Source organism: Anser brachyrhynchus (assembly GCF_964034855.1).
Source record: "Anser brachyrhynchus genome assembly, chromosome: 1".
NCBI classification, from domain to species: Eukaryota; Metazoa; Chordata; class Aves; order Anseriformes; family Anatidae; genus Anser; species Anser brachyrhynchus.
The window spans coordinates 124,362,904-124,376,931 of NC_137694.1; the positions used below are offsets into that span (position 1 = coordinate 124,362,904).

The 14,028-nt window shown below is 35.2% G+C and overlaps 1 protein-coding gene across 27 annotated transcripts in view; it reads left to right on the forward strand.

The window, feature by feature from the left end:
- The window catches only part of DMD (dystrophin), a 1,241,121-nt gene that overhangs the window by 1,075,753 nt on the left and 151,340 nt on the right, over positions 1-14,028 (forward strand). For 25 of the 27 annotated variants that reach the window (XM_080576230.1, XM_080576221.1, XM_080576232.1 and 22 more), the window contains one exon: positions 2,901-3,047. The exons of 1 other annotated variant lie outside the window; for it this stretch is intronic. In XM_080576230.1, the coding sequence (XP_080432356.1) occupies positions 2,901-3,047 (147 nt within the window). Of the gene's footprint in view, positions 1-2,900; positions 3,048-3,178; positions 3,219-14,028 lie in introns of those variants that run through there. One more of the 27 variants, XM_080576238.1, reaches the window with a different exon arrangement.

The following is a 14,028-nucleotide window of genomic DNA, read 5'->3' on the forward strand; positions in this document are numbered from 1 at the left end:
ACTCAAACAAAAACAAAAACCTAGCTCCAGAATCATGTATGTTGACTGGTAGACTATTTGTGATAAACTGTTGGTTACCATAGTATTGTAGTGGCTGATGTTTTTAATCATACAATATCATATGACAAGTCTTTCTAAGGATATTTTTTTATTTTCTGTCTTCAGTTTTTAATTCTAAGATTATTGGCATTAATTAGATAGCCACGCATTAATTAGAATTCTCTTGTTTTTGGTGTTTCTTACATTTTGATCAGTATAACTAACACAAATGCTAGTAAAAACCCAGGCTTAGTAATAATAGAAAACAGACTATCAAATTTAGAGATATTGAAAAAGCTATTATATTTTGTATGTTGGAAAATTAGCATAACTGCAAAAGTCAGTATTCCTAAAGAAAAAAACAATAAGGAAATAATGCCCAAAGTATGGGGGGAGATATGTTTTCATATTTACTTCCATATATTTCTTTGATTTCATTTTTTGTCTCATGACTTGTTTCCGTTCCTAAGCTTTCTCTCTGTAAAATAAGGTATGCTCACTAAAACGTTGACAAATCATGACCGATCTTTTATTTCACCTTAATTTAGGTATAATGATTGTGTGATTTACAGAATCATTTGTGTCAATCTTAAGTGAGACCAGTATTTTCAAGTCAACATTACAGATTGAAATAATTGGTCTGAAATCAGCAAGATACTTCAGTGCATGCTTAAAAACAAGCAGTGTATAAGCTTAAACCTACAGGCTTTGCCTGGGCAATGAATTTTTCAATCCAAGCTTGATCCTATGGCCATAGAAATTAATAGCAAATTAAGTTGGCTTAATGCAGGAGCTGCTTTAGAGTACATTGCAGTGCAGGAACTGATCTTTGCAATAGATGCTCTCCATTTTTTCTAACAGTATTTTAAATTTATATACAATGTGGGCATTGGTATCACTAGCTAAAAGATGTTCACTCATCTTGGAAAACAGGTAACACTGGCAGAACCCATGTGACCATCCCAGTCATAAACGACAGAGTTGTGGCCAAAGACCCTGGGCCACTAAATCAGACAAGTCACAGGAAAAAAAAAATTAAAAAAAAAAAAAGTGAAATAATTATTTGCAAGCTAAATGTTCACCCTGTGGTATACATATCTTCAGTCTTTGAATAAATGCCTATATTTAAAGCATGTTTTTGTTCTTCTGAACTCAATTACTGGCTTAAATGATCAGATTAAGCAAATATATAACTTTGTGGGATAAAATCAAACATGCTAGATTTTTTCCTTTTCTTTTTACCTCTGGTCTTGCTCTCCTCATGACACTATAAATCTGTATTCTTCCCAGTAACATCAGTTGTGTCCCAATGGTATGAAACTGGTGAGATGGAGAAGTTAATTGTATGGCATGAACGCGATCTGTGCCTCTTCTGTCACATCATGGCATTTGTGTCATTCTCTGCATTAACCTTTACAAAATGCCCATCACTTCTGTTTGTGCATTTTATGGATTTATCATTAGTTATTCACTATACATGAATGCCATTGAAGTCAGTCTAACTCCTTATGTTGTAGGGCAATTTAGCATAATTAGTGGACACAAATCTGTTTTTGAGAGAAATTTGAGGAACAATTTTTCAATGTTGTTTGCCTTTAGTACAGTTCATGTACACAGACATCCTAATGTCTGTGAGTGTCTTAATACTATTTACTTTTAAGGTTTACAGAGATACTTGGTGAGGATTTTTGATGTTTGCATCACATGTTGGTGAAATGATTATTAGGAAATCATTTCAGGTTTTCTGATTACCCAAAATGAGATGCAGACCATATGTGTTCTGTATTAAAAATGCTGAGAGAAAGGAGCTGGAAAGCAAGACTAATACAGCAAATAAATTATCCTGCCTTTGTGAGCAGACATTATAGGGCAAGAAAAAGTGGTCCTGAAAATGACAGAATTTTCCCCTTAGAAATGGCTCATTGGTACATTTTGACACAATTTGTCATGTTAAAGATTCATAAATGTCTCCTTAGAAAAGATAGATATGGAACAGTGGAAAATCTGCATAGAGCAGCGTCTCTTCAGTGGAGTCATGGTGCCCTGAATTTATCTGAATTTATTCAAATGCATCATGGTAGCATCATCATCAGGTTGTTGATTTTAAAATCAAGAGACAGCAACTAGCAGCTTTTGGTTTTCACATACATTTCTGAAATTATTAACCAGACTGTTCTTATGCATAGTTCTAATGGTCATCTCACAAGACGCATTATTTTTCTGAAATATGAGTCATGAAAGCTAGTCTGGGAGTCACAGAAAGAAGGTTCTGCTTTGTTGTTGTTTTTCCTTCCCTTCGTCCCTCCCTCCGTCCCTTCCTTCCTTCCTCCCTCCCTTCCTCCCTCCCTTCCTCCCTTCCTTCCTCTCTTTATCCAAACTTTTTATTTGTAATGCACAAGATACCCCAGGTAAGACCGTGAAAGCAATTTAAGCATTGCTTTTTTTTTTCTTTCTTTCTTTCTTTAATTCAGTGTATTTGGGAACCACAGTCTTCCCCTGTTTTCTTGCATTAAAGAGCATTTGTCACTCCTGTCTACCCTGAGGAACACGTTTTGCACATGTAAACAATGAGATAGAGAGAAGCTTGCACTACGGTGAACAGTCCAATGGGTGTTCCGCTCAGGGATTTGGTTTAACCAGCCAAAAATTGCAGTGCAGGCTCCAAATTTCTATCACCTTCTTAAACGCTAGGCCTTACACTTGAGCCCTACAGCCCATGCTGTTATATGAGAAGACTGTTACCTGTCTCATGACCAGTGCACCCCTTCTGGAACACCTTTATCTTGCTAATCAGCTGGTAGCAGAGCCAATAGTTTTTGAAGTTATTTCTTATCTTTATTTATGATAATTAATTTGCACAGGTTTATCGAGCTGAAATTGTGCCGCTTAAAGAGAAGGTGCATCAAGTCAATGAGCTGGCTCACCGGTTCACTCCCCCTGATATTCAGCTCTCCCCATACAATCTCAGCTGTGTGGAAGACCTGAACACAAGGTGGAAGGTGCTACAGGTAGGTTTCCCATAGCTGTTTTCTTTATGCTGCGCTGAAGCATTTTTTTTTCTTCTATGTTGTTTTCACCATGGGGAACGGTACTAAAGGGTTACTAAAGGAATGAAAGAGGAAACAGGTTGGTACTGGAAAAGCACTTTCAATAACTCTGTTCCTATGAGAAAACAGGAGGTAAAGCTAACGCTGTGTTTTCATATACTTCTGAATGTTTTCATCAAGAAGTAGAAATCAGTTAACCCAGTTTTTCATGCAGTTAAAGTTTTTATACAGTTAAAATACTTAAAAGTTTATTTACTCTTTATTATTAATATTTAGAAATTCTTGCTGCCAAATATATCATGTGATCATTTCTTTTAACTGACTTATCCATGTGTTACTGACATTTTTGTGGTGTATGTGGAAGATTCATACAACACAGTTTACCTTAGCTCCTTCGTTCCTTTTACTATAGTTTAAATAATTTGCAGGAGCAGTGGTTTTAAATATTTTCTGCATGGGCAGATTAATGATTCTGCAGTGGAGCCTTTAAAGTAACATCCTCACAATCAAATATAAAATTACAAGGCATTACATGCATTCAGTGATGAGCAAGATTTGGTACTGCTATTAAAGCTGTTCAGAAGGGGATTTTATAAGTTGATCTCTAAAGCAGAAAAAATATTAAGATTTATTATGAAATTAAGGTGAACAAACTATAAATTAAATATGGAAAAGTTTCCAGCTTCTTTGGAAATTTTGTTTACATATCTATCACTTAAGTTTCACATTTATTTACTTTATCGTGTGAAAGACTTAAAAATATATACCTTCTCCAAAATGCATTGTATCTTAGCTTGGAATTTTAGGAACAGGGTGTATGAGAGTGTGTATTTATGCATGCACTGGTATATGCTGGTGTAGCTCCCACAGCAGGGAAGTAGTGTTATGATTAAATGTAAGTAAATACAATTAAATTAAAAAAAAAAGTAATTAAAATAAAAGTAAAAGCCAGTACTTAAAGCAGTCTTTAAGTACTGGCTTTAATTTTTTCTGCATCACTGCTTCACATTTTGAAGTTGTGTCATTATATTTACCTTAATATATTGCAGAAGTGTGGAGGAAAATGAAATGTTTATTCAGGACTTTCACAGTTGGTTGAGACAACTTTACCAGATTCTCAGATCCTTTCTCTATTTATGTATACATAGCATGGTAATGGTTTCAAAAAGTGTTTTTCAGGTCTAAATAACTTAATTAAGATTTGAATATGATGAAGGGTATTCTTTTATCATTTTTTTCCAAAGAAAAATAAAAACCTCTTCCGGTTCTTTACAGTTCAGTTGTCCAAATTGCTAGTTACTGTGTGTGAATCTTATACATGAAAGATGTAGTCATATACTTAAATGGGAAATCTTCCTTAAGATTCTGCAAATCTTGCATTACAAGTAAAGTTACTTATCTCCAAATTAAACAGTGAGTGTAAACTGAGGCTATGTTAAAAGTGGATAAAGTGGCAGCTAATGCAACTGTAACAAGATAGATGTTTCTTCCTCTAAAGGAGATGAAGTCACCTATGAATGTGCCTTTTAAAAGGGATTCCAATTTTTATATTCCAGCATTATTATCTTTCTATTACCTTGGCAGTTCCTCTTCTCATTCTGTCATTTTATTAATTTTAATAGTTAATTTATTTCTACTTTTTTCTTTTTAACTATGTTTTGACTTATGTCATCTGTAAGTAGTTGATGAGAGCAAGAGACAACTTTTCTAAAGATCTGGGGCCAAAATTCTGGCTCATCTATAATTAGACTAATTAATGTGTCGCTAAATTCATAGTTCTTTTCAATCTTATTGTAGTAGTTTCAGGTTCCCCCTTCTGAGAAGAGGGAGATTTTGTTCCTTTTTGGAAGTTGAGTTTTCCCATCAGACTTTTCAGTAAAAAATTTTTGTATATTCCATGAGAAATGGGACTTCCGCCAAACTCACAGCTGTCATGGTTCGTGAATGGTATCTTATTTATTTAACTGACTATGCCACTTGGCTTCAGAAGTCATATAGCCATGTATTTTTCTTCATTTCTAGTGGCCTGAGTCTCAGTTTTGCCCAATGTTTGTCTGCAAAAATATGCATATAGATTCATTTTACAGTTGATTCATTCTTGAGAGATCCTATTTATTTATTTGTGCAGGCGAGTGGAGAAAGGCCAGCAATCTGGTTAGGGAATCAATTTCTTTAATGACGTGTGTGTCAAAAATTGGAAAGCTTCCTTAATGAAATAGGAGGACACTGTCATTGTTCTTTGTGGCATGTTTAGAGCAGTCAGTGAAAGAATGTGCGTCAGTAAGTATAAGCAGACATGGTTATCATCAATGGCCATGCTAACACACACACAAAAAGTTAAACCATGTTAAAATTATAATGTTCTGTGTGTTGAATTTCAGTCTGATGAAACTGTAAATGTTTTTGGTTTTGTTATAAAAAATACATTCATTTTAGAGTTTTGTTATTCTTTTTATTTCCTTTACTTTAGAATTTTGTCCTCTTTCAAGCGCAAAAGTTTTTTTTTTTGTTTTTAAGAACCATGAAGAAGAACAGTAATTTATCCTATTTTATATTTCCATTTCAATATGCATGTAGACATTTCTTTTGATGTGTTGTTTCTTATATATGTTTATGTGATTTAAAAAAAAAAATCATTGTTTATAATTACAAGACAAACACTGAAAATATAGGAAATGCAAGAAAATACATCTTACATGCGCAACCTAAATTTACTAACCTGTTGTAGAGCCTTTGCATATATTCTGATTTATCTGGTTGTTAGATAAATGATAGGAAGAGAATGGGCATAGTATTTGATATCCATTAGTCTTGTTTCCTAACAAAATGAGACTTATGCAGTTTACTTCCACCTGTCAGCAGTTATAGATTCTGTTTGGCAGCACACGTCTATATGAGTCATATGACACTATATTTAGGATAGTGGGGAAAACTGAGGTTATGATACTGTAGAAAATATATTCACCGAAAACCAGCATCCACTAGCTTTGTTGCTTTTTGGTCAAGTAGTTTTAGGTAAATGCAGTATGCTGCTCTTTACTTATTTATTAGTCACCCTTGAAACAGTACTGAAGATGGGAATATTCATATTCTTGATCCATAATACCCAAACATCTCAAAAAATATTTTATTATTTTTTTTCTGTAGAAGTCCCTTTGACAAGGAAAGTAGACACTACACTAGGGGAATTAAAGTTCTCCGTTTCAGTTCTGCAAAGGTGTGTAGATCATGGGAGTTAGGAGTTTTTGACTTAGATGCAGAAATTGCACAGATTGCTTCATATTTTGTCAACATCGAGAGAATATGGCCTGATTTTTTTTTCAACACCTTTTTAGGTGTGTGACCTGATTCCAATCAGCTATGTTTAGACTTCTCAATATGAAAATTAGTTGTTGTTTAAGGTAAGAGTGTGTGAGCTTGATCAGGGTGAAAACTGGGAAGTGCACAAAGCTACCAGCAGTCAGAACATTAGAAACAAACAAGGACAAAAACAAAATGAACCTTGCAATTATAAGTTGTTCGTCAATCCTGACTTCCATATCACAGTTCCTTTTCCTTGCCAAAACATTAACAGCTGTCAGAACTCATAATTTGTGGAATAGATTTTCAAATAAAATAAAGTTGGACAGGACTGCATAGGGTCAGGTAGGGTAGGATTCATTGTCAGCTATCTCTTGACACCAGAGGGATGATGAGTTGTAGCAGTCTCTAGTTGGGCTCTGTAGCCCAGAGGGGATGTGCTCTGCTAACACAGATATCTGTCCATTCAGCCCTGCTTTGGTTTGAAGTGAGGTTAAAGCAGATCTAGGAAGGAACATGGTTATTGCAGATAGAGCATTCACAGTTTAAGAGCTGCCCTGTAAATGCCCTCTCTAAATGTGATTGGAAGCAGTATAAAACCTCTTAGATTCTAAGTCCTGGTGCCAAAGTACTGTTAAAGGTTTTTAGAGATGGAGAATGTAAACCTGGCAAAAAGTATTCCTCTTTGTCCCCATTTTTGCTGATCCTTTTCTGTGAAATGCTTGGATTTTTTTAGATAAAACTTCATTTAAAATGATTAAAAGCCTAAGGTAGAGAAATAATATGCAAATTTCCAGTTCAAAAGGTTCATGTTAGCCTTATTTTTTTTCCTCCATTGATTCATTTTGTGTCTTGACATATCAATTATGCATTATATTACTGCAGGTATTTTTACGTCAGGCTGCCTACTTTCAGGTTACAGAGAGCCTTTACAGACTTTAGGCTATACAGTACGTGCAATATTTTCTAAATCTTTTTGCTTTGGTAAGACTTTAAGTTAAGATATTTCTGCCAGTTTAGAAAGTGCTATTAACAATGGTGGTTAAAATACTAAAAAATGTCACTAGCATTAAGTTATGAAATGTCTTTAAAACCAGCCTTTGTAGATGAGTATGCATGTCATTTTCAGAATATTTTCACACGAGCCCTCTAAAATTGCCACTGGAGTTTTCACCACACCTTGAGTAAAGCTGAGTGTCTTGACCTTACATGGAAAATTCTGAGTAGTCTGAAAGTCTTGTATTAGTACGTTAACAGTATAGGAGAAAGCATTTTAGACTTAAAATAGCTGAATTCCACATATGTGCTTTGTGTGCAAATGTTTTCTGTAAAATACTTCTGAAATTGGATCCATCTGAGAAAACACAGGTAAAAGGAGTTATTTTGAGATGATCATTGCTTCCAGTGGCTCATCTAACCCATTTGATCCTTGTTCTTGCTGTTACTTTATAAACCGCTGATGTTGTAATGACTCTTAGAAATGCACCCCTTAGTTGAAGAACAAACATAATATAAATTGTGGTTTTTGACTTGAAACTTACAATTTCATTTTTATTCACAGTACTTTGTACCTGGAGAATCATAGCAACATACAAATTATATGCTGTGGAAATTAATTCTTTGGTGTATGGCATTTTGTTTGGGAATTCTCAAGTGCATAGCTTCGAGACACAATTAACCTTTTTCTTCTATTTTCTTACATGTTTGAAGTTGGTTCTTTGCCATAGCTCAGTTTGTTTAAAAAAAAATAATAATAATAGCATGAGGAATTAGTATTAATCAAGCTAGGACATTAAACCTAAGTCTACATTTGCAGATAGTATATTGGATGTAGTTGGATGTTGTCACTTCCTCCCATCTGATTCCTTATATTGGTCTCAAGTGTGTTGTGTCCTTTCCCCTCCACTACGCTCATTTATGATTTTTTTTTCATCTGTACAAACACTGAGTTCTGTCCTACTTATCTGACATATAGCTGATATTACAGCACTGCTTCAGCAGTGCAGTGATTTTTTGGGTACTCAGAATAGAAGAATGTGTCTTCCATAAAATAGCTTTGTGTTTCTTGTATATCCCAGCATTCCAGTTGCTTATCTCAGAACATCACATTTCAAATCCTGAATTGACTTTGTCTGTACTTTTGCCAGCCGAAGAGCTAAGATAACTGAATTCGGTTTGCACATCAGTTGTCATAGCTGTCTGCAATATACCCCGGAATTTGGCTGGCTCGGTTTACCTTTAAAGAGAAAGGGTTTACATTTTTCTCATAAAGCCTTCATAACTTCATTCAGTTGTGAATGACATTTGGATTACTGACATGCCAGACTGGTCTTTTGCAGAAACCATGCAGGTTTCTTCTTTGAAAAAGTCAAGACCTAATCCTTTTTCTTCATCAGTGAATAGGAGGTCAGCTCCTAGCAAATACAGTTTCTGAAAGACAGAGACAAATCCAATTTTATCATGACCACTTTTCTCTTCAACACTGTGTTCAGTCATTCCCACAACTGATGGGATAAGCCTGTGGTGTCTAATGGAGTCAGGACTTAGTGATAATTTTAGCGTTACCAATGACACTCAACACATTTTTTGAAATTATCTTAACTACCTTGTGCATGAATGTACACATTTTAAATAAGTGTCCATTTATGGATCAGAAAAGTTTCTCCTTCTGTGAACCTTATGAAGTTTAGTTAAATTGGAATAAAGTAGTGTTGATTTGATGCAAGTCATAGTAGTCTTTCTATTTGACAGTAGTTCTGGTAGTTTGCATAGCGTAAGGGTCTGTCCTCTTCCCTAAAGAAGGGAGCCAGGAAAACAAATTCTATTTCACATACATTTGTGTTTATAATTATTATTATACAGGCCAAAACCCTTGAATCAAAACTAATCGTGCTTTGCTGATGTGAGTTGTTCAACAGTACATGGAAAGATTTTTGGACAGAAACTACGATAGTACATTATTCATGTTTACTGAAAGCATGGTTATATTTAAGGAAAATATGGATGCTTTAAAGTTTACTACTGTTAGTCTGTGAACTTGAACCAGAAAATAAATCACAGACTCAAGCATACCATTTGCATGCTATAATATAGCATTTTGGTATTCAGTGGTAGCACTGCTATGGGAAGGAAGAGGTGTGAGGCAGACTTCAGAACAGCATGTGGGAGCTAAGCCATGGTTGGCCATTGGCTTTGGCTGCTCTGCCATCCTTCACAACTGTGCTCTTATTCCTGTTGAGCTTGCATATCTCAGATATACTTGTACACCCCAGGAGCAAAATTTGTGCCTTTTGATGCCAGAAAAAAAACCCCTTATTGTATTTATTGTGTTTATTGAAGAGCATCCTAGAAAAAGATGTAAAAGCTGATAGAATAAAAAAAACTGATCTGCTGTTTTCAGAAGGCTAATCAATTCTTAAACCTTTAGATAGGAAATATCATTTGTTCCTGATCCTTCTATCTCTTTGGAGAAATAGTTCTGAAAAGTTGCATTCACAGTTGTGAGCAAAGTAGATTTCATGAGCTCCCAGGCTATATTATTTACATGATCAGTATATTCACACAGCAGTGTCACTGCTTAGAGATACTGTATTTTACTGTCTCTCTCATATTCAGACAAGCTCTAGCTTGCCAGAGATATTTTTCTTTTTGAATGAGCATATAACTAACAGATGTTTGTTTTTGGCTCCATGTCTACATTCTTTGAAAGCTGGAGAATTAAATTGCTGACATTCAGACAACACTAATTCACATATCCAGGGAGCCTAATTTGCCATCCCTGAGATCCTGATTCCTGGTGTTCGTGGGTTTAAAAACCATTTCAGCGACACAATATAAGAATAGGCTGGGGAGTTTCAATAGTATGCTCCTGCTAAACATAATCACATTTTATAAACATCTGCGTCATTACTGGTGTGATTCATCTGAGCTGTATACAGCTGTGTTTCCAGTTTCAATTAACAGTCCCTTAATTGCATATCCATCTCATGTTACTAATTTAGTTAATTTATTCATAATTAAGAGTATTCTATTTTCTACGAAGGTTTGTTGAGCTTAGAGCATTATAAAAAAAAAAAACATGCTCATTGCTGAGGGATTTTTATTCTTACAATAGTCACATCAGAACAAAAATGTCATTTGCGTACCTGGAGAGGAAGGCAAGATAGGAGACCTTTCTTCTTTTCTCAGTGTGAAATGAGAAATCTTTGGGAGTGTTTTGCTTTCTGTTGGAAAACAAATGGTAGTATGAATGTGCTCTTGTCTCCTCACTTTTGCCTTTCTCCCTTCTGTCCAAAATCTAATGTAATTACCTGTTGATTAGACTGATACAACAAGTTTTTATATACAAGAAATGATAACAAAAAGGGTGTTACAAGAATATCAGGTAATATCAGGTATGTAGGAGACATGAATCATTCTCTCTCACACATTTTTGTCTTTAACATATTTTAGAATGTGAAATAACTTTAAAAGTAAATGTGTGACTCAGGTGGAAAATAAGGAGTGTCTAAGCAATATTATTTACCAAAAGAAGTGTTTGCTTTTTAGAAAATATCTTTTTTATACCAGTACTAGAATACTGTGTACAAAATCCTAGAACCATGCCTTCTTGCAGTTGTCTGTAGCCTCATGATGTTCTTCGCTTACCGTTTTAGCTAGAATGGTTACAACTGTCCAGTACTTTGTAAATACAGATACTATCTTCTCTATTATCTTTACATGCCCTGCTGAGATATTCATGCTAGGATATGTCTGCAATATTAAGGAGCTGTAAGCATAAACAGTCCAAAGGAAAGGAAAGGAAAGGAAAGGAAAATGAAAAAAGAAAAAGACAGCTTTTTCTGACTTCCTTTGGCACAAAGAGTATTTTGATACTTGTGTGTTACTAGTGAGAAGGTGAGTAGAACAAGCAAAATGCAGAGTCCCTTTCTGGAAATGAAGAGAGGAAGAAATACAAGGCAGTCATACCTCTTTAAAAAACAAAATATTTGTTAGCTGATGCAAATATTGTTTCCTGAGTAGGCTATCACATTGCTATAATCTGAAGTAAACATAGGGACCTCTAAGTTGTGCTGAAAACATTGAAATAGTCTGATTAATACATCTCAAGCAGAGCTTCAGGTTTTTAATGACAGCTGCTGAATCCCTTCTAGCTCAAAATCAGAGTTGTCTGCAGCTTTTCCCTTTAATCTTCCAATTCCTCCAATCTCCTTGATGCTCTTTTTGGTTTCTCTCATTGCTCTTTCTCCTTGAAGCTTTCTTTCTCCTCATGCAAGCTTCTCCTTGTCTGTCGTACTATCTACAATCATAACACTACTTTTTAAACAACAGGCTAGGAAGAAAGTCATTAAACAAAAAGTACAAAACCAGAAAAGTTATAATGTGAAAGGGATGGAAAGCGGAAAAGTGGAATATAAGGTACAGGTGAGGTAGGCTTTTAGTCATGGCAGTTTTATGAATCACAACTTTTTGGTTTCCCTGGGGGTTGCTTAAGATCAGAGTTAGTGACAGATACAGCCATACTTTAAGCAGAATTCTAAGACTCTTCAGAGCAGTTTCATGATTTTCTTTTCTTTTACTTGTCAAATATTAATGCTGGAAAGTAATCTTGTGAAGATAATAAAAGTTTGAACCGTTTCAACCTTTTAGCAGCGTACTCTGCGTATTTAGCAAATAGAATGACAGTTTTGGTGCTAACCTTGCTGTATGAATTCCAGGCTGCCCCACCTCTTTTGATTAAAATGGTGATTAGGGTTAGAGGCGATTATCGCAATTTGCTGGAGTCCTGTTGTGTTGCAAGCTCAGGGTAGGAGAGGGTGATACAAGTGCCTGCAGAAAGGTAAATTTAAGGGGTTCATCAATCTGCAAGCTTCTACAGATTTTTACTACATTTGTTGTTTGCATACATTCTCCAGGTTTTACAATGGAAGAAAAGAAATGCATTCATTTTTTGTATACAAAAATAAAAAAATAAAAGTTAATATTCCCCATCCAAGGACAGAAGGGTCTTCAAAAGGGAGTTCAAAGGCTTTTTAAATGTTAGCATGTTAATATCATACTCTGGAGGCTTGTTGATTTTTCTTTTCCTTCTTTTTATGCTACATGAAATGATAGAGCAATTCTACTTTGTACTTCAGATGGCAGATTTAAACACTGTGGAAGTCTGTATGCGTGTAAACCTATATGAATTCATATTTTAAACAGAGTTGCACACGATTTATTTATTTGTCCAGACATATGCGATGCCTGAGCCATCTTAGCATTATATATTATATCCAGATCCTGAATTATCTTCCTTTTTAAATTAAGCTGTTCAGATTTCTGTCCGGTGTCTAGATCATTAAGACAACTTTGTTTTATTTCTGAACCCTTAGTTTTTTGACATTAGACATGGTATTCCCATCCATGCCTTTCCCAGAAGAGGACTTTGTGCATGAAGTACATGAAAAAACTGTTTGATTATTATATTCTCCATAGTTTTATTGACAGAGAAGAAAATAAATGCGTGTTGAGAAAATATTGCTACATTTTTGTGCATTTCATTTTTGTCTTTAACCTCAGAGGACAATTTTATTTATTCTATACTCTCAGAACTCCTGAGGGACCTATAACAGAAGATATGTCCATGTACTAATAATCTTGATATTGTCTGAGTGCTGTTCTACAGTGCTCATGGTTGCTCCAGCTTACAGAGTGAACTGTTGAAGTGACCAACTCCAAGTTTCAGTCCTGAATGCCCCATTGACTTAGTCATCACTTGTTCTGCTGCAGTTCATGAAGGTTTAAATAGAGAACTGTGTCTTTTACAGTAAATATTAGTCTTGAACTGTATGTCAATTAGTATTTCTTTTTTTTCTTTTCCCCCACAAGAAGTAATTCTTCGAAAACTGCTCTCTGATCCTAAACAACGCAATAATAGACCTCCCAGCTATCTGCACGTCTGTCTCTGGATCAGCCAGTACCTAAACAGTCGAACATTTATTTGTTATGTAAAAAAAAAAAAGTAGTGATTTTGAGTCACTCTCATAGGACTGTATTTAAACTGTATTTAACTGACCACTAAAGCCTGGACCTGACAAAGACAGAAGGAAGTCCCTAAAAGGACAAGGAAGGGAGGGAGATCTTTTGGGCCACCAAAATGAAGATCAGAGGTATTCCAGTCATGGAAAATGAATTTACTTCCCTGATAGCATGCCCACATTTGCTCCACAAGTGCAAGTACTGCTTGTCTTGCCTGTGCTGGTCCTGTTTACTTCAGTGGAAGGCACATGCAAGTCAGCAAGATTTATCTCCTTGTTTCCTGATCATGTCAATTCATTATCCTTCACTTGTGAAAAATCTTCAGAAGTTCCTGGCCTGTAATACTGAATGAATAAGTCTGTGCAGATTTGGGAACCTGGATTTGTTTCTGAGGTTTTTGCACATGCTGTCTTCCCACCCAGAGGATTGTGTAAATCCCATTGAAGCAGCAGTCTCCCAAACTAATTCAGCAGGTTCTGGTTTTGTCTTTCTTTCCTTTTTTTTTTTTTTTTTTTTTTTAATTTGCAATATTCGGATGCATAGGTGAACTCCTAGAATTTTAATTATTTCTGTATCAGATGAGCAGCAGAAATGAAAAAGGGTTTTGGGAGAGATTTAATTT